The 24543-nt window shown below is 43.3% G+C and overlaps 1 protein-coding gene and 1 non-coding gene across 2 annotated transcripts; both read left to right on the forward strand.

The window, feature by feature from the left end:
- Positions 1-21712: 21712 nt before the first annotated feature.
- LOC116353205 (small nucleolar RNA ACA64) lies at positions 21713-21839 on the forward strand. The gene has a single exon (XR_004202573.1). It is a non-coding gene; the product is annotated as a small nucleolar RNA ACA64 (small nucleolar RNA).
- Positions 21840-21991: 152 nt separating this feature from the next.
- LOC116376692 (stress protein DDR48-like) lies at positions 21992-23404 on the forward strand. Its single transcript, XM_031838046.1, has one exon. The coding sequence runs from the start codon at positions 21992-21994 to the stop codon at positions 23402-23404; it is 1413 nt and encodes a 470-aa protein (XP_031693906.1).
- Positions 23405-24543: the final 1139 nt, after the last annotated feature.

Raw genomic sequence — 24543 nt, forward strand, 5'->3', positions numbered from 1 at the left:
TAATCCAGATAGAGAGGGGTGAAGGTACAGGACGGCAGGCAGGCTCAGGGTCAGGGCAGGCAGGGGTCAGTAATCCAGATAGAGAGGGGCGAAGGTACAGGACGGCAGGCAGGCTCAGGGTCAGGGCAGGCAGGGGTCAGTAATCCAGATAGAGAGGGGTGAAGGTACAGGACGGCAGGCAGGCTCAGGGTCAGGGCAGGCAGGGGTCAGTAATCCAGATAGAGAGGGGCGAAGGTACAGGACGGCAGGCAGGCTCAGGGTCAGGGCAGGCAGGGGTCAGTAATCCAGATAGAGAGGGGCGAAGGTACAGGACGGCAGGCAGGCTCAGGGTCAGGGCAGGCAGGGGTCAGTAATCCAGATAGAGAGGGGCGAAGGTACAGGACGGCAGGCAGGCTCAGGGTCAGGGCAGGCAGGGGTCCGTAATCCAGATAGAGAGGGGCGAAGGTACAGGACGACAGGCAGGCTCAGGGGCAGGGCAGGCAGGGGTCAGTAATCCAGATAGAGAGGGGCGAAGGTACAGGACGGCAGGCAGGCTCAGGGGCAGGGCAGGCAGGGGTCAGTAATCCAGATAGAGAGGGGTGAAGGTACAGGACGACAGGCAGGCTCAGGGGCAGGGCAGGCAGAAAAGGTTATAACACAGGGAAAACTAGAAAACAGGAACAATCGAGAGACAGGAACAGAGAGAAAAAGCTGGTAGCTTGACAAAACAAAACGAACTGGCAACAGACAAACAGAGAACACAGGTATAAATACACAAGGAATAATGGGGAAGATGGGCGACATCTGGAGGGGGGTGGTTATAACACTGTACATAGCCAAAATATGACATTGACATTTTTCTATTCCTTTGAAACATTTGTGAGTGTAATGTGTACAGTTAATTTTTATTATCTATTTCACTTGCTTTGGCAAGGTAAACACGTTTCCCATGCCAATAAAGCCCTTTGAATTTAATTGAGAGAGAGAGAGAGAGAGAGAGAGAGGTACTGAACTAGACACAGAGATTAAGAATGGTCTGATGTCCTCAGAGCCAGGGACTCTCTTTCTCACTCATTCCCTCATCCTGTCTCCCCATCTCTTGCTCTCTCTCTTGCTCTCTCTCTCTCTCTCTCGCTGTCTCTCTCTGTCCCTCCTTCATGCTCTCTCTTTTCACACACACTCTTTTCACACACACACATGATGAAACATGACAATATGGAGGAGTGGAGATGGGACATTATGAATAATACCTCAAATCCGAGAATAAGGGAGGAGAGAGAAAAGAAAGACAAGAAAGAGTCTGAAAAAGAAGAAGAGAAAGAGAGAGTTGAGTGAAGAAAACCGATGTAAGTGTGTGTGTGTGTGTGTGTGTGTGTGTGTGTGTGTGTGTGTGTGTGTGTGTGTGTGTGTGTGTGTGTGTGTGTGTGTGTGTGTGTGTGTGTGTGTGTGTGTGTTTCTTTCCCTTCCCAATTGTAAATTTAAAGAGGGGTTTAATTAAACAACTGACATTTCTGAACTGTTTCCTGACTGCTGTCCATGGAGACGAACTGCAGGATGTCGAAACAAGGAAATCAAGGAGGTGTCAGCCAATCACAGCCAAACATCCCAGAAAGAACCATGTTAGATCAATGACAACACGGTAATTACCCTGCGGTTAAATGTAAATGTTTTCAAAATGTTCTATAATACCAATGTGATCTAAATGGGGAGGAGAACATGCCTGCGTCCCAAATGGCACCCTGGGCTCTGGTCAAAAGTAGTGCACTGTATATAGAATACTAGGGTGCCATTTGAGACGCACGCCATCTCTGGGGTACTATGAATCACTTTCAGGTAAGCTTTCCTCGGCTCTCCTATACAGCTGGTTACAAATAATTCCAATGTATACAATGCTATAAATAGGATGAACGTATGTTGGAAAAAATTTGTAGGTTTCTTGGACTGGTTTACTGTATACCTGCGCAGTGGGGAGTGGCATTAAATGAATGGCTCACAGAAGTTTCTGTAATGGGCATAGGATAGGAGAAAGCAATCGCTTATTGGGAGATTAAGGGTATGTCCCAAACGGCACCTATTCCCTATATAGTGCCCTACCTTTGACCGGAGCCCTGGGCACTGGTCAAAAATAGTGCACTATATAGCGTAGAGGGAGACATTTGCGATTCAGTCAATGTTTCAACGTGGAAGGAGATGATTAACTTTGTGAGAAATGTGGAGCATTAAAGGAGACTGCTTAGATTCTTGTGATTGCTGTATTCATTCCGTGAAGAGCAATTACTTAACTGCAGCACAGCAAGACATTTTCAATTTGAATGGACACACAACAGTCAGGTCTCTCTCTGTTCTTTATCCATCACTCAACCTCCTCTTTTCCTGTCCTCACATTCTTTAGCTATACATCTCCCTCTCTCCATCTTCTTCATCCATGACTCTCTTCTGACCTCTTCCCCGTTCCTCATTCTCTTTCTATCTCTTTCTTTCTCTCTATTTCTCCCCCCCTCTCTTTCTGAGATAGCATGTATTAAATCATTTTTATTATGGAAAAGCTTAACATACCTATCTTAATCTAACATTACAGGTACAAACACAAACCTACAAAAAAAACATGCTCTCAACCTCACACAACAGCCAGTTGTGACTGTGGCTCACAAACAGAGATACGTGACATCAATAAACGTGTCTTTTTCCCTCCAGTCTAACCCTTTAACTCCCTATTTCAAATGACAAGTGAAAATCCTTTCAGATTCCAGATCACCTTCAGAGACCATTCTGTATGAAGACTGGATGACCTACCTCTGAACCTGGACTATACTGGTATATTACTGCAGACCTCTCTCTCTCTCTCTCCCTCCCTGACTGTCTTATCTCTCCATCTCTCTATGTAGCTCTCTCAATCTCTCGCTTTCTCTCTCTCTCTCTCTGTTCTTTTATCTTTTTTCTTTCTCTGGGTTTTCCTCTAGGGGCTCAGGAGGACCCGTGTCTGTCTGGGCTGTCTAGATGTCTGTAGGGAACTGGTGGCTTTGCTCTTCCCTGTTTCAGTCACAGGCAATGAATTAGTCTCAGAGACAAAGAATCACTACATGAGATTTTTTTAAAGTGTTATTTACCCCTGCTTTCAGATAAAAAGTACATTTTAATTGATTTAATAACGGTTCATCTCTTCATTGTGCCCCTCCTTGCTGTGCTATTGAATAGTTTGTTATGAGACATCTCTATTGGAGGTGTCTGGTTGACACAGACACCATCACAGGGCCACCATGTCTCTATAAAGAGCCCCTGTTGTGAAACTCTTTGATGTCTCTTTGTGTTGTCTCAATAAGGCACAGAGTGGACAGCGTTTGCACATAGGAAAGGCCATTCCACTGTTAGCGCTCTCTTTACAAACTACCGATTTCATATCATTCTTCCATTCAGTCATTTTGTTTGTTTTGCTAAGAGCACCGTGACATTTCAATCATATAAAGGATGTCATCTGTTACAGTGTGATAGTTTAAGGGGTGAGCTGGAAGACACACGCAAGCATGGATGTGCGTGCACGCATTCACACATGCAAGCACACACACACACACACACACACATGAACGTACACACACTACCACTCAAAATGTGAGAATTACAACATAATCCTGTGTAGTTTGTGCTACACACAAACACACACACATGCACACACACACACACACACACGCACATTGCAACCATGTTTCCAGTACGTTGCATAAAAATGTCACGACAGGCCTGATGGAAACAGCAAATTTGTCTATATAAACTTTCCAAATATCGACAAAACAAAATACACTAGACAAGGTGGTATCTGTTTGTCAGCCAGGTCACCCGTGATACAAGTCAATATTAGAAGTTCAGCAACGTCTGTGAATGTGAGCGCTGTTACCTTCAAGTAGATTTAGGTTTTGCTAGGGCATTGTGGACAGGGATAGTGGATGGGTGATTTTTCATATTTTCATTTTAAAAAATGTAAGCCAATCCCAAACCTTATAACCCTTGCTAGTGTGTTGTGGACAGGGATGGTGGATGCATGTAAGCATCTGCACCTGGTGCAAAAAGTTGCATGTTTGAATCCAGTGATAGAAATGTTTTTGTTTTTATTTAAACCTATCCCAAACATGAACCCTTACATGAACCATTCGGAGTTGATTCCAAACCTTAAGATTTCAGAGTTAATGCCTAAACTTAACCCAGTTAATGTAATTTTTTTTTTACCTTAAACACTTTGAAATTTGACGTTTGGAACACCTTCGAAATGTGACATTTGAGACACATGGATGAACGTCGAATTCTGATGTGAGACTGTGAGAGCTTGTGCTTACTGTGTCGGTAAAATTAATTATACACAAATATTGATATAATAACATTATATTGAAGTAAACTTGGAGTCATGCTGTGTGGTCCTCCCACTACGACTCGACAAAGCATACAGTTTATTAGGCTACAGATGAAATAGGCTATGATACACTTCAGACGGTGTCAAAAGTGCATGGTGATGAGCTTTATGAAATAAAATAAATAAATTGAATTTGTCGCATGCTTTGTAGACAACATGTGTAGACTGAACAGAGAAATGCTTGCTTATGGATTCTTTTCAAACAATGCAGAGTTAAAGATTATATAAATGTTTTATAAAAAATGTAAATAGTGACGCAGTGAATAATGAATAAAAATAATGAGTAATGTTGGCTATATGTAGGGAATAGAAAATAGCATGGCTATATACAGAGAGTACCAGTACCGAGTTGATGTACAGGGGTACAAAGTAATTGAGGTAGCTATGTGCTGTATATTGTTTTTATAAGTGTTTTTATTTAACAAGTCAGTTAAGAACAAATTCTTATTTACATTGACCCCGGTCAAACCCGGACGATGAAGGGACAATTGTGCTCTGCCCTATGGGACTCCCAATCACGGCCGGATGTGATACAGCCTGGATATAAAGTAGGTAGGGGAATAGTGACTAACAGCATATGTAGTGTGTGTGTGTGTGTGTGTGTGTGTGTGTGTGTGTGTGTGTGTGTGTGTGTGTGTGTGTGTGTGTGTGTGTGTGTGTGTGTGTGTGTGTGTGTGTGTGTGTGTGTGTGGCCAAACAGTCATGGGTAAACAGGGAGTACAGGAGTGGACTAAGCATGCACCCCTGAGGGGTCTCTGTGTTGTGGGTCAGCTTGGCGGATGTGTAGTTGCCTACCCTCACCACCTGGGGGCGTCCCATCACGAAGTCCAGGATCCATTTGCAGTGGTAATTATTCAGTTCCAGAGACATTAGCTTAGTGATGAGCTTTGAGGGCACTATGGTGTTGGACGCTGAGCTGTAGTCAATGAGCAGCATTCTCACGTAGGTCTTCCTTTTGTCCAAGTGGGAAAGGGCAGAGTGGAGTGCAATAGAGATTGTGTCATTTGTGGATCTGTTGGGGTGATATGCAAATTGGAGTGGGTGTCTGGGAGGATGGTGTTGATGTGAGCCATGACCGTCCTTTCAAATAATTTCATGGCTACAGATGTGAGTGCTATGTGGTCTGCTTGAAACATATAGGTATTACAGACTGGGTCAGGGAGAGGTTGAAAATGTCAGTGAAGACACTTGCCAGCTTGTCAACACATGCTCTGAGTATGCATCCTGGTAATCCGTCTGGCCCTGACAGATTCCAATCTGTTTAAAGGCACAGTCAACATAGTGTATGTAAACTTCTGACCCACTGGAATTGTGATAAAGTGAATTCTAAGTTAAAGAATCTGTGTGTAAACAATTGTTGGAAAAATTACTTGTGTCATGCACAAAGTAGATGTCCTGAATGACTTGCCAAAACTATAGTTTGTTAACAAGAAATTTGCTGAGAGGTTGAAAAACTAGTTTTAATGACTCCAACCTAAGTGTGTGTAAACTTCCGACTTCAACTGTAAATATTGAGGGTCTCAATATTAAAGGACAGGCAGAGGTTCGTAAACCAGGTCAGAGTCAGATAGGTACTGGGCGGCAGGCAGGCTCAGGGCAGCAGAAGTTCGTAAACCAGGTCAGAGTCAGATAGGTACAGGACGGCAGGCAGGCTCGAGGTCAGGGCAGGTAGATTGGTACAACGGGCGGGCTCAGGGGCAGGCAGAAAGAGTCAGAACCGGGAGGATTAGAAAACAGGAACTAGAGAAAAACACACTGCTTGGCTTGACGAGACAAGACGAACTGGCAACAGACAAACATAAAATGCAGGTATACATATTGCACAGGGGATAATGGGGAAAATGGGGTGTGGAGGGGGGGTGTGGAGACAAGACAGGTGAAACAGATCAGGGTGTGACAAAGAGAGTTCAACTGCAAAAGTTTTTATGTGGACTGTGTAATCACACACAGCCTTTTATCCAAAACAAGCAATTTGATGGAATCACATCTCTGGTGGGATAATGCAGATATTATTTTTATGCAGATTTTTGAATATTTGCATGAAAATCTTTTGCCATTTGGATGGAAATGTAGCTACTGACACACTTTTATTAATCTATTTTATTTTTGCATTGTGCTCTGTTTGCATTTTTGCATTGTGCTCTGCATTCGGAAAGTATTCAGACCCTTTGACTTCTTTCACATTTTCTTACAGTACGTAACAGCCTTATTCTAAAAAGGATCAAATAGTTTTTTTCCTCTCATCAATCTACATACAATACCCCATAATGACATCACAATACCCCATAATGACAAAGCAAAAACAGTGTTTTTGAATTTTTAGCACATTCTTTGCAAAGACCCTTTACTCAGAACTTTGTCAAAGCACCTTTGACAGCGATTATAGCATCGAGTCTTCTTGGGTATGACGCTACAAGCTTGGCACACCTGTATTTTGGGAGTTTCTCCCATTCTTTGCACATCCACTCAAACCCTGTCAGCTTGGATGGGGAGCGTCGCTGCACAGCTATTTTCAGGTCTCTCCAGAGATGTTCCATCGGGTTCAAGTCTGTGCTTTGGCTGGACTTCTCAAGGACATTCAGAGACTTGTTCTGAAGCCCCTCCTCCATTGTCTTGGCTGTGTGCTTAGGGAAATTCTCCTCCTGGAAACCTCGCCCCAGTCTGAGGTCCTGAGTGCTCTGGAGCAGGTTTTCATCAGGAATCTCTGTACTTTGTTACGTTCATCTTTCCCTTGATCCTGACTAGTCTCCCAGTCCCTGCCGCTGAAAAATATCCCCACAGCATGATGCTGCCACCACCAGGGATGGTGCCAGGTTTCCCCCAGACATGACACTATGCATTCAGGCCAAAGAGTTCAATCTTGGTTTCATCAGTCCAGAGAATATTGTTTCTCATGGTCTGAGTCTTTAGGTGCCTTTTGGCAAACTCCAAGCTGGCTGTCATGTGCCTTTTACTGCATTGTCAACTGTGGGACCTTATATAGACAGGTGTGTGCCTTTCCAAATCATGTCCAATCAATTGAATTTACCACAGGTGGACTCCAATCAAGTTGCAGAGACATCTCAAGGATGATCAATGGAAACAGGATGCACCTAAGCTCAATTTCAAGTCTCATAGCAAAGGGTCTGAATACTTATATATATAAGGTATTATTATTATAATTGTTTTGGGGGTGCAAAAATGTCTAAAAACCTGTTTTCGCTTTGGGTATTGTGTGTAGATTAATGAGGGAAAAAATGTATTTAATCCATTTTAGAATAAGTAACATAACAAAAATGTGCATAAGGTCAAGGGGTCTAAATACTTTCCAAATATAAATACATTAATGTCATTTGAGAAATTGAAAATGATATTTTTCCAACGATACCAGATAGCATCAGAGCAGTGCCCCCAGGTAGTTCATTGTATTTGTTTCCCTCTCCAAATCCAATAGTTTTTATCATTCTACTTTACATAGTAGAGATATAAGACAATGCCTTTAAAGCTGAGATCCCCATCGCAATTAAAAAGATGGATGACATAGAAGCTCTGTATAAGTGACTGAGATTGCCCTGTTTTCAGCGCCAGCCCAGAACTCAGGCAAATTTCCTAAATATTGCTTTAATGTGTTTTTGCATACTACTGATTTGATGCCCCTGCACCTCAGATGTCTCTGAGAGTAAAGATGTCTCTGAGGGTATAGATGTCTGAGGGTATAAATGTCTTACTGAAGCAGATGTTCTCAGTCAATCATCTGTGAAGAATGTTACAGTATATGGGGTGGAGGAATCTGAATGGCCAAGTAGTCCACAGCACCAGTAGGCTACAGAATAAAGTACAATCTAAAACACATGTCATGTTTATAACTTTAATGTCAGTGTTTAAACATAAACATTAGGAATTTACATTTTCCAATAAGTGTTCTCATCTTTAACACAAGCGTTTAGAATGCAAGATTAAATAGTCAGCTTTTCCAGTCAGTTTCTAACCAGGAGAACACAATATATCTCTTAAGTGTTCAGATTTGAAACATTAGTGTTTACTTTCCTATCGTCTAAACGAATCCAATCTGTAAGGAGTTGGACATATTGTACCTGTCACTGAGATGGTTGTTCCAGTTTAGGTAGTCTTGTTTATTACGTCTTTCACCACAGCAGTCATTCTGCAGGTTAGGGATGCTAAAATATTCCACTTGTTGGATATCCTCCCTCTGGCTGGATTCCGATATGAATTACTTATTCACTTCACAAACTAGCGTAGTGTGACTTGCTGGTCTGATGTGGCTCATGAGGATTTTCAGACCACAATGTCAAGGATAACTAAGCCAAAACTAAAGGCCTTATGACATGTATAATATGTGGCCATAAAGGGTTTACTTTTTATTGATTCACATTCTCTTAGACAGTCACTTGGTGAAGGCTTAATGAATTAGGAGTTTTTGAATGCAACAACCATGTCTCTGTCACTAACAAAAGCAGTCATAGGTGGGTATCTCTCACATTCACTCGAAAGGAAAGCTTGGAAATATTCAAATATGGCTTTACACCACATTTAGTGTTTAAAACCTAAATGCCTTGTGCTGAATAAATGTGTTCATATGTTTAAAAAGTGTTACAGTGAATTAACATGTCCTGGTGTGTCCTGGCATTTTTTTGTATCAGCTCCTGCTTTTTCCCACAAATTCCAATTGGCTGTACTGCTATGCGGATGACACACAGCTGTACATTTCAATGAAACATGGTGAAGCCCCAAAATTGCCCTCGCTAGAAGCATGTGTTTCAGACATAAGGAAGTGGATGGCTGCAAACTTTCTACTATTAAACTCGGACAAAACAGAGATGCTTGTTCTAGGTCCCAAGAAACAAAGAGATCTTCTGTTGAATCTGACAATTAATCTTAATGGTTGTACAGTCGTCTCAAATAAAACTGTGAAGGACCTCGGCGTTACTCTGGACCCTGATCTCTCTTTTGAAGAACATATCAAGACCATTTCGAGGACAGCTTTTTTCCATCTACGTAACATTGCAAAAATCAGAAACTTTCTGTCCAAAAATGATGCAGAAAAACTTATCCATGCTTTTGTCACTTCTAGGTTAGACTACTGCAATGGTCTATTTTCCGGCTACCCGGATAAAGCACTAAATAAACTTCAGTTAGTGCTAAATACGGCTGCTAGAATCCTGACTAGAACCAAAAAATTTGATCATATTACTCCAGTGCTAGCCTCTCTACACTGGCTTCCTGTCAAAGCAAGGGCTGATTTCAAGGTTTTACTGCTAACCTACAAAGCATTACATGGGCTTGCTCCTACCTATCTCTCTGATTTGGTCCTGCCGTACATACCTACACGTACGCTACGGTCACAAGACGCAGGCCTCCTAATTGTCCCTAGAATTTCTAAGCAAACAGCTGGAGGCAGGGCTTTCTCCTATAGAGCTCCATTTTCATGGAACGGTCTGCCTACCCATGTCAGAGACGCAAACTCGGTCTCAACCTTTAAGTCTTTACTGAAGACTCATCTCTTCAGTGGGTCAAATGATTGATTGTAGTCTGGCCCAGGAGTGGGAAGGTGAACGGAAAGGCTCTGGAGCAACGAACCGCCCTTGCTGTCTCTGCCTGGCCGGTTCCCCTCTTTCCACTGGGATTCTCTGCCTCTAACCCTATTACAGGGGCTGAGTCACTGGCTTGCTGGGGCTCTCTCATGCCGTCCCTGGAGGGGGTGCGTCACCTGAGTGGGTTGATTCACTGTTGTGGTCATCCTGTCTGGGTTGGCGCCCCCCCCTTGGGTTGTGCCGTGGCGGAGATCTTTGTGGGCTATACTCAGCCTTGTCTCAGGATGGTAAGTTGGTGGTTGAAGATATCCCTCTAGTGGTGTGGGGGCTGTGCTTTGGCAAAGTGGGTGGGGTTATATCCTTCCTGTTTGGCCCTGTCCGGGGGTGTCCTCGGTTGTGGCCACAGTGTCTCCTGACCCCTCCTGTCTCAGCCTCCAGTATTTATGCTGCAGTAGTTTATGTGTCGGGGGGCTGGGGTCAGTTTGTTATATCTGGAGTACTTCTCCTGTCCTATTCGGTGTCCTGTGTGAATCTAAGTGTGCGTTCTCTAATTCTCTCCTTCTCTCTTTCTTTCTCTCTCTCGGAGGACCTGAGCCCTAGGACCATGCCCCAGGACTACCTGACATGATGACTCCTTGCTGTCCCCAGTCCACCTGGCCATGCTGCTGTTCCAGTTTCAACTGACCTGAGCCCTAGGACCATGCCCCAGGACTACCTGACATGATGACTCCTTGCTGTCCCCAGTCCACCTGGCCATGCTGCTGCTCCAGTTTCAACTTCCACCTGACTGTGCTGCTGCTCCAGTTTCAACTGTTCTGCCTTATTATTATTCGACCATGCTGGTCATTTATGAACATTTGAACATCTTGGCCATGTTCTGTTATAATCTCTACCCGGCACAGCCAGAAGAGGACTGGCCACCCCACATAGCCTGGTTCCTCTCTAGGTTTCTTCCTAGGTATTGGCCTTTCTAGGGAGTTTTTCCTAGCCACCGTGCTTCTACACCTGCATTGCTTGCTGTTTGGGGTTTTAGGCTGGGTTTCTGTACAGCACTTTGAGATATCAGCTGATGTACGAAGGGCTATATAAATAAATTTGATTTGATTTGATTTGATTTGTACATAAACTCTTTAACATCATCCTCAGCTCTGATCTTTCTCAATATTTGGAACCAAGGACTGATCACCCCAATCCACAAAAGTGGAGACAAAATTGACCCCAATAACTACTGGGGGATATGCCTCAACAGTAACCTTGGGGAAATCCTCTGCATTATCATCCATGACAGCAGACCCATAAATGTCCTCAGCGAAAACAATGTACTGAGCAAATGTCAAATTGTCTTTTTACCAAATTACAGACCACGTATTCACCCTGCACACCCAAATTGACAAACAAACCACAACAAAGGAAAAGTCTTCTCATGCTTCATTGATTTCAAAAAAGCTTTAGACTCTATTTGGCATGATGGTCTGCTATACAAATTGATGTAAAGTGGTGTTAGGCGGAAAACATACAACATTATAAAATCCATGTACACAAACATGGATTGGCAAAAACACACACATTTCTTTCCACATGGCCGGGGGTGAGACAGGGATTCAGCTTAAGCCCCACCCTCTTCAACATATATATCAACGAATTGACGAGGGAACTAGAACAGTAGAATCAAATGTTTTCTGTTGCTGATTATTTGGTGCTGTTCACAACCAAGAAGGGCCTACAGCAGCACCTAGATCTTATGCACAGATTCTGTCAGACCTGGGCCCTGACAGTAAATCTCAGTAAGACAAAAATAATGGTGTTCCATCTAGACACCGTTGCCCTAGAGCACACAAAAAACTATACATACATCAGCGCCACAGATATCTTCCACAAAGCTGTGAACGATCTGAGAGATAAGGCAAGAAGGGCCTTCTACGCCATCAAAAGGAACATCAAATTCGACATACCAATTAGGATCTGGCTAAAAATACTTGAATCAGTTACACAACCCATTACCCTTCATGGCTGTGAGTTATGGGGGCCGCTCACCAACCAAGATTTCACAAAATGGGACAAACACCAAATTGAGACTCTGCATGCAGAATTCTGCAAAAATATCCTCCATATACAAAGTAAAACAGCAAATAATGCACGCAGAGCAGAATTAGCCCGATACCGGCGAAATATTAAAATCCAGAAAAGAGCTGTTCAATTCTACAACCACCTAAAAGGAAGAGATTCGCAAACCTTCCGGAATAAAGCCATCACCTACAGAGAAATTAACATTGAGACAAAATGAGGTGGAAACTGAGCTGCACTTCCTAACCTCCTGCCAAATGTATGACCATATTAGAGACACATATTTCCCTCAGATTACACAGACCCACACAAAGAATTCGAAAACGAATCCAATTTCAATAAACTCCCATATCTACAGTGCCTTGCGAAAGTATTCGGCCCCCTTGAACTTTGCGACCTTTTGCCACATTTCAGGCTTCAAACAAAGATATAAAACTGTATTTTTTTGTGAGGAATCAACAATAATTGGGACACAATCATGAAGTGGAACGACATTTATTGGCTATTTCAAACTTTTTTAACAAATCAAAAACTGAAAAATTGGGCGTGCAAAATTATTCAGCCCCTTTACTTTCAGTGCAGCAAACTCTCTCCAGAAGTTCAGTGAGGATCTCTGAATGATCCAATGTTGACCTAAATGACTAATGATGATAAATACAATCCACCTGTGTGTAATCAAGTCTCCGTATAAATGCACCTGCACTGTGATAGTCTCAGAGGTCCGTTAAAAGCGCAGAGAGCATCATGAAGAACAAGGAACACACCAGGCAGGTCCGAGATACTGTTGTGAAGAAGTTTAAAGCCGGATTTGGATACAAAAAGATTTCCCAAGCTTTAAACATCCCAAGGAGCACTGTGCAAGCGATAATATTGAAATGGAAGGAGTATCAGACCACTGCAAATCTACCAAGACCTGGCCGTCCCTCTATACTTTCAGCTCATACAAGGAGAAGACTGATCAGAGAGGCAGCCAAGAGGCCCATGATCACTCTGGATGAACTGCAGAGATCTACAGCTGAGGTGGGAGACTCTGTCCATAGGACAACAATCAGTCGTATATTGCACAAATCTGGCCTTTATGGAAGAGTGGCAAGAAGATAGCCATTTCTTAAAGATATCCATAAAAAGTGTTGTTTAAAGTTTGCCACAAGCCACCTGGGAGACACACCAAACATGTGAAAGAAGGTGCTCTGGTCAGATGAAACCAAAATTGAACTTTTTGGCAACAATGCAAAACGTTATGTTTGGCGTAAAAGCAACACAGCTCATCACCCTGAACACACCATCCCCACTGTCAAACATGGTGGTGGCAGCATCATGGTTTGGGCCTGCTTTTCTTCAGCAGGGACAGGGAAGATGGTTAAAATTGATGGGAAGATGGATGGAGCCAAATACAGGACCATTCTGGAAGAAAACCTGATGGAGTCTGCAAAAGACCTGAGACTGGGACGGAGATTTGTCTTCCAACAAGACAATGATCCAAAACATAAAGCAAAATCTACAATGGAATGGTTCAAAAATAAACATATCCAGGTGTTAGAATGGCCAAGTCAAAGTCCAGACCTGAATCCAATCGAGAATCTGTGGAAAGAACTGAAAACTGCTGTTCACAAATGCTCTCCATCCAACCTCACTGAGCTCGAGCTGTTTTGCAAGGAGGAATGGGAAAAAAATTCAGTCTCTCGATGTGCAAAACTGATAGACATACCCCAAGCGACTTACAGCTGTAATCGCAACAAAAGGTGGCGCTACAAAGTATTAACTTAAGGGGGCTGAATAATTTTGCACGCCCAATTTTTCAGTTATTGATTTGTTAAAAAAGTTTGAAATATCCAATAAATGTCGTTCCACTTCATGATTGTGTCCCACTTGTTGTTGATTCTTCACAAAAAAATACAGTTTTATATCTTCATGTTTGAAGTCTGAAATGTGGCAAAAGGTCGCAAAGTTCAAGGGGGCCGAATACTTTCGCAAGGCACTGTATTGGGTGAAATAGCTGTTGCCACAAGAAAAGGGCAACCAGGTAAGAACGAACACCATTGTTGTAACAGTTCTCTTGGGGTGAAGTAGAGGCGGACCAAAACGCAGCGTGGTTATATTGATTCATGTTTAATAAAAAACGAACACTACAAAACAATAAACAGCCCTGTCTGGTGCAAAACACAGAGACAGGAACAATCACCCACAAACACACAGTGAAACCCAGGCTACCTAAACATGGTTCCCAATCAGAGACAATGACTAACACCTGCCTCTGATTGAGAACCATATCAGGCCAGACATAGAAATAGACAAACAAGACATCCAACATAGAATGCCCACTCAGATCACACCCTGACCAACCAAAACATAGAAACATACAAAGCAAATTATGGTCAGGGTGTGACAATTGTAAATACAATTTATTTTCTCTTTGGTAATTTAACTATTTGCACATCATTACAACACTGTATATAAACATAATATGACATTTGAAATGCCTTTATTCTTTTTGAACTTTTGTGAGTGTCATGTTTACTGTTCATTTTTTACAGTTTATTTCACTTTGGATTATTATCTATTTCACTTGCTTTGGCAATGTAAACATATGTTTCCCATGCCAATAAAGCCCCTTGAATTGAAATTGAAATTGAGAGAGAGAAGTCAGTCCATACCGTAGCACCAACTCTAGACTCTACTGACCTGTCCTGCTCTACAATGTATGGCTGGAGGCAGGACAGAGTCGATTTGAGACTGGAGCAGGAAGTCACATTCATGTAGCACGAACACACAGACACATTGATTTGCTACTCATTCATAACCCAATCATTTTCCTTTGAATATTTTACCACATCTCCCATCACTCCTCATCTGAATTTCTGCCAATTACAGTGCTGAAGTTGTACATTTGAAGTTATGCTACTCTGCCTTTGCAACATTGTATTAACACCCAACCCACAGCATTAGCTCCAAGCCAGCACTGGAGTAAGACACGGCTCTGTTTTAACAAACCTAATGAAATGGTAAATCGAAGCCCAGTCGGTAGCTGCTATAGGTTCAGGGGTGTGTCAGAAGAAAAAAAATCGAACATTATCAGTGCACTTGCTAGCGTTGGTGCGATAGGGCTTGGATCAGAGGGTGAGGGCTAGGACCATTCCCCCCAGAAATGTCCGGGAACTTGCAGGTGCCTTGGTGGAAGAGTGATGTAACATCTCACAGCAAGAACTGTCAAATCTGGTGCAGTCCATGAGGAGGAGATGCACTGCAGTACTTAATGCAGCTGGTGGCCACACCAGACACTGACTGTTACTTTTGATTTTGACCCCCCCCCCCCCTTTGTTTAGGGACACATTATTCAATTTGTTAGTCACATGTCTGTGGAACTTGTTCAGTTTATGTCTCAGTTGTTGAATCTTGTTATGTTCATACAAATATTTACACGGAAAATAAACGCAGCTCACAGTGAGAAGACATTTATTTTTTGGCTGACTTTATTAAAACAACGCAGACTATGGAAGGTTTTACGCACTTCCAAACTTTTCACAGTAGCTGGACAAAGATCCAATATAAATAGAAAGGGAGAATGTCAACTCATGGTTATACTGCTCCCAAATATGCCTGTTTTATGAACATGATCGGAACCATTTTACAGATCAGATCACATTTACACATCTCCAGAGGTTAAATTGCAAACGCGCCACGGACGTTGTCACAATAATACCGGGAAGGTGAATCATTCTAATAAGTGTGGTTGTAATAAAATGTAATGACACACAAGTTAGAACAAGATCTCATTTACAACTGCAACCTGGCCAAGATAGAGCAAAGCAGTGCGACAAAAACAACACAGAGTTACATATACACATGGGATAAACAAACGTACAGTCAATAACAGTCAATAACACAATAGGAAAGCCTATATACAGTGTGTGCAAATGTAGTAAGATTAGGGAGGTAAGGCAATAAATAGGCCATAGTGGCAAAATAATTACAATTTAGCAATTAAACACTGGGGTGATAGATGTGCAGAAGATGAATGTGGAAGTAGAAATACTGGGGTCCAAAGGAGCAAAATCATTTAAAATAACAACATGGGGATGAGGTAGTTGGGTGGGCTATTTACAGATGGGGCTATGTACAGGTGCAATGGTCGGTAAGCTGCTCTGACAGCTGATGCTTAAAGTTAGTGAGGGAGATATTAGTCTCCAGCTTCAGTGATTTTTGCAAATCGTTCCAGTCATTGGCCTTCATTAAGAAGAGTGGAGTCTATGCTTGGTTTTTAACCAAATAAAACGAAATGTTTTGTTTCTCAATACGTATACAGGCGCTAAAAGCACATTAGGCTACTCTTGTTTAATGCGTATATGGGCAGTGTGCATCATGGCTGGACAGCTTTTGGTTGGTCTAAAATATCAACATCAGCACTGCCTGATATTAGCACTTTGGGTCATGTTTTTAAAGACACACCTCAGATATTTCCCCCCTCTCATCTGAGTACAAGCGAGCTGATATAAGATGGGTAAATTCCTGAATCTGACGTTAGGGCTGGAAAGGTTTTTACACCAGTTTTTACATAATGAAATTGCAAACTAACTTGCCTTAGTTGCGCAAGGCAATCTGGTAAACTCATTATGACATAATTCTGTGTATAGAGTAACAACAGCTGCCTACCAGTTAAGTACATTTGACATTTTAGTCATTTAGCAAACTCTCTTATCCAGAGCGACTTACAGTAGTGAGTGCATACATTCTCATGTGTTTTTTTTTCATACTGGTCCCCTGTGGGAATCAAACCCACAACCTTGGTGTTGCAAGCACCAAGTAGTGATGATCATGATCATTAATATGTCTGTTTATACTCAGAAAAGCTGTGCAAATATACAGATATTGTACTGTATGTGCATACAGTAGCCTAGCCATTTACAGTGTTCTCTTCCTGAAAGGATGCAGGGAGTACATTTGGATTTAACACTGACAGGCTGACAGACTACTATTGCTTCTGCTGAATTGGAGGTTGGTGTGTGTGTGTGTGTGTATACTGTGAATGGTCATGTAAGCATCTCTGTGTTGCTATTTTTGTATGTCAGACACATGCACACACTATGCACACACACTCTTACTCAGTCAAATATAAATGCTCAGAGAAACATTTACACAGGTTTATATTCAGGACAGGAGGAAATTATCAATAATCAGGCTGTGGAAATGTCAGAATCAATCTGTTAGTCCCTGATGAGCAGAACATTCCCTATGGCAAGGGAGGGAGGGAGGGAGGGAGGGAGGGAGGGAGGGAGGGAGGGAGGGAGGGAGGGAGGGAGGGAGGGAGGGAGGGAGGGAGGGAGGGAGGGAGGGAGGGAGGGAGGGAGGGAGGGAGGGAGGGAGGGAGGGAGGGAGGGAGGGAGGGAGGGAGGAGGGAGGGAGGGAGGGAGGAGGGAAAGACAGAGACAGAGACAGAGACAGAGACAGAGACAGAGTGAATGAGATTGTAATCACTTCACCAGCACAATGAGTTTGTTCAGTGAGTCATTGGTAGCAGAGTCTACATTCAAAAAAAAACTCTGCTGCCCTCTATAGGTATAGCTCTTAGCTCTTAACCAAACTATTTTATGTAATTGGAATGTATGGTGGAAAAATTGCAAGATTATATTATATTACTCTTATTGCATCAAATGGTTGTTTTATGCAACAGAATAGAGTATTCATAACTATTGTGTGTGTGTTCTACTGAGGATGGGCCTCTGGGAGATAACACTGACAGGAGATTTACGATGTCCTTTGGGTGATAAAACCCAAAGAGCATTCCAGAGCATGAGTTAATGTTTCTGTTCAATATGGGGCCAGACACTGGTCTCTACACAATGAAAACTGTTGACACAGCAGATACTGTCTGCTATGTATTACAGGTATCTTTCATACAAATCTTAACCTTGTGACCCATTCTATATATCTGTTGTTCATCATGTAGGTTGAAAGGGGTGTATCTTGGCTATAAAATACCTTTGTACTTTTGTCTCGGGGGTCTCAACGAATCATCTGAGCCATGACAGCCATGACCAGCCATTATCGTAGAGCACTCAATCGATTCACTTTATATGTGTTAGTTGTCTTGACCTTCTTCCTCATTAATAAGTGATTAAAGATTTAGTTTAATGGAAGCAAGTCCCTGCAGCAATGTTCCAACGTCTAGTGGAAAGCCTTCCCAGAAGACTGGAGGCTGTTATAGCAAGCAAAGGGGAACCAACTCCATGTTAATACCCATGATTTTGGAATGAGATGTTTGACAAGCAGGTGTCCATATACTTTTGGTCATGTAGTGTATCAGAAAGGTGGGGATATGACCCAACAATGTCCCCAGTATGACGTGTGTTTAAGAGTTAGTATTACCAAATCTTAAACTCCATTATGTTTGCTTGGCACCAAAGTACCCCCAGCTTCTGTCCTCCAAGCCTCATCCTTCTCTCAGCCAACCCAACTGTTTAAACACGTACCCCTAGTGTGTGTGCATTTGTGTGTTTGTGAGTGTGTGTGCCACTGTGTGTGTGGATGTGTGCGTTTGGAGCGTGCGAGTCTGTGTGTGTTCTGGCCCAGAGTCAGCCCTTGATTAGCCCACTGTAGGGTTGCAGGGAGAGAGACCATGTGTGGTTTGATAATGACGGAATACTTAGACCCTTCATACACCATCAGGCCAGAAAAATAAAACTGGATTCCTGCGATCATGGGGTATTTAACGATCATCATCTATGTAATGACAGGTCACTGATGATGTCTGAACAGGCATAGACTATCTAACTGCGGGGGTCAAAGGCAGGTATGTGAGCTCGTTCATAGGACACTTTCTCTCTGTGGCTCACTGTTGCTATATGACTCTTTCTGTCAAGGTGGACTCCAACAACTCCCTTTCAGATGAAGGCTGGAAGGCTTTGACCTCAGCATTTGGGGTTTTCTTGAACAAGAATAACGTGTGATGAATGATCTTTTTTGTCCTATCCCTCCTTTCCCTTATCCCTCTCTCCTCTCTGAGAGTTCCACTAGAGCAACTACCAATACCAAGCCACTCCACATGAAGGAGAGGGGTTCTGTTAGGTTGAAGATGGGAGAGAAGGGGAGGTAAAGAGTTTGATGGGACTAGAGAGGGGTGGAGGAGAACCTTCTCTCCCCACCATTCAGAGCCATTTATTTGGCTGACTGGAGTTGCCTGTGTTTCTTCCTGTGGAACTTCACTCTTTCAGGAATCTGCAGCAGACATGAATGAGTAATGTGTCTTTGATGAGTCAATCTGTGTACACACACCATTCAGACACACACTCAACAAGCAATGTACACTGTGAAGCCCACATTGAACTGAAAACACTCCTGATATACACACTGAAATGCATATTGAGCTCCTCAAACAGACAAAGAGAGCCTAGAAACATCTGAATTAATCTCTAAATAAACTCTGGATAAGTAGAGAATAAGATAGACTATTCTCTTACAAAGGGCAGCATCTCTGTGTATTCGAGGAGAGAAAAGCAGAGTAAAGCTACTGTATGTGAACATTCACTCCACATGGCAGAATCACTCATTGAAAATATCTTTCTCATCCACCCCTCTCTTCCTGCTCCTCTCTATAGTACATTTCTCTATTGGTCTCTCTTGCCTTTCGCTCTCTCCTTTTCTCTTTCTCTCTCTTCTTCTCTCCCTCGAACCACCCACCCACCCACCCACCCTCCTTCCCTCCCTCCCTTCTCTATCTCCTTTTCTCTCTTAATCTTGGTCTCTCTTTCTCCCTCTCTCCTCCTTCTTTCTCTCTCTCCCTCTTTCACTCTCTCCTTCATACTCTCTGTCCCCCTCTCCATCTCTCTATCTTTTTCTACCTCTGTTTACTTTTCCCCCTCTCTCTCTCTCTCTCTCTACTTCTGCCTCTCTCTTTCTCTCTCTCCATCTCTCTCTCCCTCATTCTCTGTCCTGTCAATGTTGGTTCTGCTCAAACTGTCTTTGTTTGTGTCCCTGGTTCCTCTAGAGGGGTGCAGCTGCACAGTGATAGAAAGGGGGAAGGGGTGTGGGAAACATAATTTATATTTTTTTGTTTAACTATTTAAAATCTGTCCTCTCTATTGTAGAATTGATGTTGAGGTTCACTTATACTAGTTTTTGGAGCTCTGGTCTTACATGGTTGCAGTAATATTATGTGGATGTTGTGTCACTATTTCAGGGTTGAAGTTGGTTTTGAGCTGGTTTGAACTTCTCTGTGGTTACAGTGTAACCAGGAACATTGTGTTAGTAGAGGCCTTATCAGCATGTCCCATGACCCTCCCTCCCTCATCTTTGTTTCTTCCACAAACACTGACGCCATTCGCTGGTGTCTGTCTGCTACCTTCAACTGATATAAGCAAACAGTATTTTATTGGTGGTGGCAGCATTATGTTATGAGTATACTTGTCACTGGCAAGGACTTGAGAGTTTGTCAGGATCAAAATAAATATAAATGTAGCAAAGCACAGGTTCAAAAGTTACAGGAAACCCTGCCTCTGTCTTCTGAAAATCTAACACTGGAACAGAGTTGGACAATTACACAAATTGCCAAAGTCACACCAGAATGGCTTTCCAAGAGGTGTTGAGTGTTCCGGAATGATCCAGTCTCAGTCCTGACCTAAATTTGCTTCAAGATCAGAGACAAGGTTGCAACTCTATATTAGGAAGGTGTTCCTAATGTTTAGTATATTCAGTGTATGTTGCCCTAAGAGCTGTGCAAAGTTGGTAGAATCTTATTCAAAAGGATTCAGAGCTGTAATGGCTGACAAAAGTGCTTCCACCATGTCCTAACTCTGGGTTGGGAAGACATACGCAATCAAGACATCTTTGTTTTTTACTTGTAATTAAGAACATTTCCACTTAGAAAATGTACAGTAGCTTTTGTAGATCAGTAGGAAAAACATCTAATTGAATGAATGTTTTGATTTCATTTTAAGGCAGCAAAATGTGAAAACTGTACAAAGGGTGTGTTGTCCTGAGAAAAGACTTCTCCAAGTCTGGCCTCTGACCGCAGAGAGAACTTTCACCTCGTTCAGAACTACTTCAAGCTACATGTGTTTGTGTTTATATCCTCGATAAGACTGAATTAATAAATGTAATGTAATATAATATCAAATATGGTATAAGATCACTGACACGTACCCCATGCCTTCCTGCTCTAACCTCTGACCCTTACCCACAGGTGTGTCTGCGTCGTCTCGGGGCCCAGGTGTGTGGGCTGTTTGTGGATGTGGAGGTGGAGGGCGTTCAGTTTGACCGTTGTCTAGATGCTCTGCTGCCCCTTATCGAGAAACATTTACTCTTTTATAAATCAAACTTTTAAGTTATCAAAATATTTTAAAAGGTGTGCTTCCAAAATCATTATCAAAGCATGATGTAGGTATTTATCTTTTCATTACAATCTTATATAACCTGTGCTAACAGCTGCTCTATATCTGTCTCTGTGTCAGTGAGGAGGAGCAGGATGATAAGCAGCAGACAAACAGCTGTTCAGCTTCCTGACCCTGGTCTTCAAACTCACCAAGGACTGTAGCCTCCTGGAGCTCAGCAAGCCTCAGGACACTCTCACTAACATCCTGGTTAAGACACTACAACAGTACCTAGAACCTGGTCCCAGATCTGTTTGTGCTGTCTTGCCATCTGTTTGTGCTGTCTTGTAGTTGCGACCATAGGAATTGGCACGACAGCACTAACAGCTCAGGGACCCAGCTTTACTACCTCTGGATATCATATCTGTGACGTGGGCCCAGTCTGAAAATCACCTCAGATATCTCAGTTGTCTGGAGAGAGACAACTGGGCCTAAAGTACTGTGGTATGTTACGTTTATTGCCTGCTCTGTACAGCAGTGTGATTAAACTCATGTCCCACAATTGTTCACCTCTTTGCACGTTTCTCACCTCTTGTTCTTTGGGTCGATGATGATGGCTATGTAGAACTATAGATCTACATCAATTCAGTGATTATTGAATTGATTTCCCAAATAAATAGTTTACTCTCTGTACTGCTTGCTTACCCCTTGGTGAAATGGTGCAATATTTCCCTCCACCAGTTCATGTTGAGACCAACTTGTGTTTCCCCCACTGTTGGGTGTGGCTCACCGCCTCTCAGCTGTTTGGTCAGCTGTTTGCTGCCTACCGGCCGGACCAGCTATCAGCCCACTGGAGGGAGGACACCACAGAGGAGGGCAGTGCCAACAACACCACAGAGGAGGGCAGTGCCAACAACACCACAGAGGAGGGCAGTGCCAACAACACCACAGAGGAGGGCAGTGCCAACAACACCACAGAGGAGGGCAGTGCCAACAACACCACAGAGGAGGGCAGTGCCAACAACACCACAGAGGAGGGCAGTTCCAACAACACCACAGAGGAGGGCAGTGCCAACAACACCACAGAGGAGGCCAGTGCCAACAACACCACAGAGGAGGGCAGTTCCAACAACACCAGAGAGGAGGGCAGTGCCAACAACACCACAGAGGAGGGCAGTGCCAACAACACCACAGATGAGGGCAGTGCCAACAACACCACAGAGGAGGGCAGTGCCAACAACACCAGAGAGGAGGGCAGTTCCAACAACACCAGAGAGGAGGGCAGTTCCAACAACACCACAGAGGAGGGAAGTGCCAACAACACCACAGAGGAGGGCAGTTCCAACAACACCACAGAGGAGGGCAGTGCCAACAACACCAGAGAGGAGGGCAGTGCCAACAACACCACAGAGGAGGGCAATTCCAACAACACCAGAGAGGAGGGCAGTGCCAACAACACCACAGAGGAGGGCAGTTCCAACAACACCACAGAGGAGGGCAGTGCCAACAACACCACAGAGGAGGGCAGTGCCAACAACACCACAGAGGAGGGCAGTGCCAACAACACCACAGAGGAGGGCAGTTCCAACAACACCAGAGAGGAGGGCAGTGCCAACAACACCACAGATGAGGGCAGTGCCAACATCACCACAGAGGAGGGCAGTGCCAACAACACCACAGAGGAGGGCAGTGCCAACAACACCACAGAGGAGGCCAGTGCCAACAACACCACAGAGGAGGCCAGTGCCAACAACACCACAGAGGAGGGCAGTGCCAACAACACCACAGATGAGGGCAGTGCCAACAACACCACAGATGAGGGCAGTGCCAACAACACCACAGATGAGGGCAGTGCCAACAACACCACAGAGGAGGGCAGTGCCAACAACACCACAGAGGAGGGCAGTTCCAACAACACCACAGAGGAGGGCAGTGCCAACAACACCACAGAGGAGGGCAGTGCCAACAACACCACAGAGGAGGGCAGTGCCAACAGCACCACAGAGGAGGGCAGTGCCAACAACACCACAGCCTGTTGCTCCTACGTTCCTTTCTACCAGCCTGGACAAGAATGTGACACACCACTTCACATAATCATATTTATCCTGCTACAAAAGATTCTGGTGTAATCAAGATAGGTTTATCAATTACTTTTTCTGTCCTCCCTATCTCCCCTGTCCCTCAGATGAGACTGCCTGTCCTGTCCTTTCATCATCAGCTCCAGTCTAAATACCTAGACATGTCCACAGGAGAATAGGTAAAGACTGTGCTGTTACTCTGATCATGATGTAAACAGACAAACAATTTTGGTCCGGGTGTCAAACATCAGGGTCATATTCATTTGTCACGAATGGAAGAAAATAGACTGGAAAAGGAGGGACAAACCAAACTTGTCCAATATGAAACACTTGTTTTTGTTTGACTTTATCTTATGCTGCAGTGTGCCCTCATCAATACAACTGAGTCAGTAAAACAACAAGGACCAAGGCACACTTCTTATAATTCATCAAAAATGCCTTATTTTAAACGAATACAGGAAAAAAATACATACAAAATATAGTTTTAGATAAATGTTTGGGGATACATGTGAAATATAAAAAACTGCCCAAATAATTATATTTAATACATTTGAAATACATTCCAGCATATATTACAAAATTACTGTGCCTTCGGAAAGTTTTCAGACCCCTTGACTTTTTCCATATTTTGTTACGTTACAGTCTTATTCTAATTCTTGTTTGTTTTTTAAATTGTAAATCCACACCACACACAATACCCCATAATGACAAAGTGAAAACAGGTTTTTAGAAATGGTTGCATATGTATAAAATATAAAAAAACTGAAATACCTTATTTACATAAGTTTTCAAGATCCTTTGGTCTGATGAAACCAAGATTGAACTCTTTGGCCTGAATGCGAAATGTCACGTCTGGAGGAAACCTGGCACCATCCTTACAGTAAAGCATGGTGGTGGCAGCATCATGCTGTGGGGATGTTTTTCAGCGGCAGGGCCTGGTATATTAGTCAGGATCGAGCACTTAGGACTACAGACTGGGTGAAGGTTCACCTTCCAACAGGACAACGACACTAAGCACACAGCCAAGACAACGCAGGAGTAGCTTTGGGACAAGTCTCTGAATGTCATTGAGTGGCCCAGCCAGAGTGCGGACTAGAACCTGTTCGATCATCTCTCTGGAGAGACCTGAAAATAGCTGAGCAGCAACACTCCCCATCCAACCTGACAGAGGTTTAGAGGATCTGCAGAGA

This window comes from Oncorhynchus kisutch, linkage group LG13 (assembly GCF_002021735.2).
Source record: "Oncorhynchus kisutch isolate 150728-3 linkage group LG13, Okis_V2, whole genome shotgun sequence".
NCBI classification, from domain to species: Eukaryota; Metazoa; Chordata; class Actinopteri; order Salmoniformes; family Salmonidae; genus Oncorhynchus; species Oncorhynchus kisutch.

Bases quoted from the DNA above. Each gene is read 5' to 3' on its own strand.
- LOC116376692 (XM_031838046.1), top strand. From the start codon at position 21,992: ATGGTGCAATATTTCCCTCCACCAGTTCATGTTGAGACCAACTTGTGT.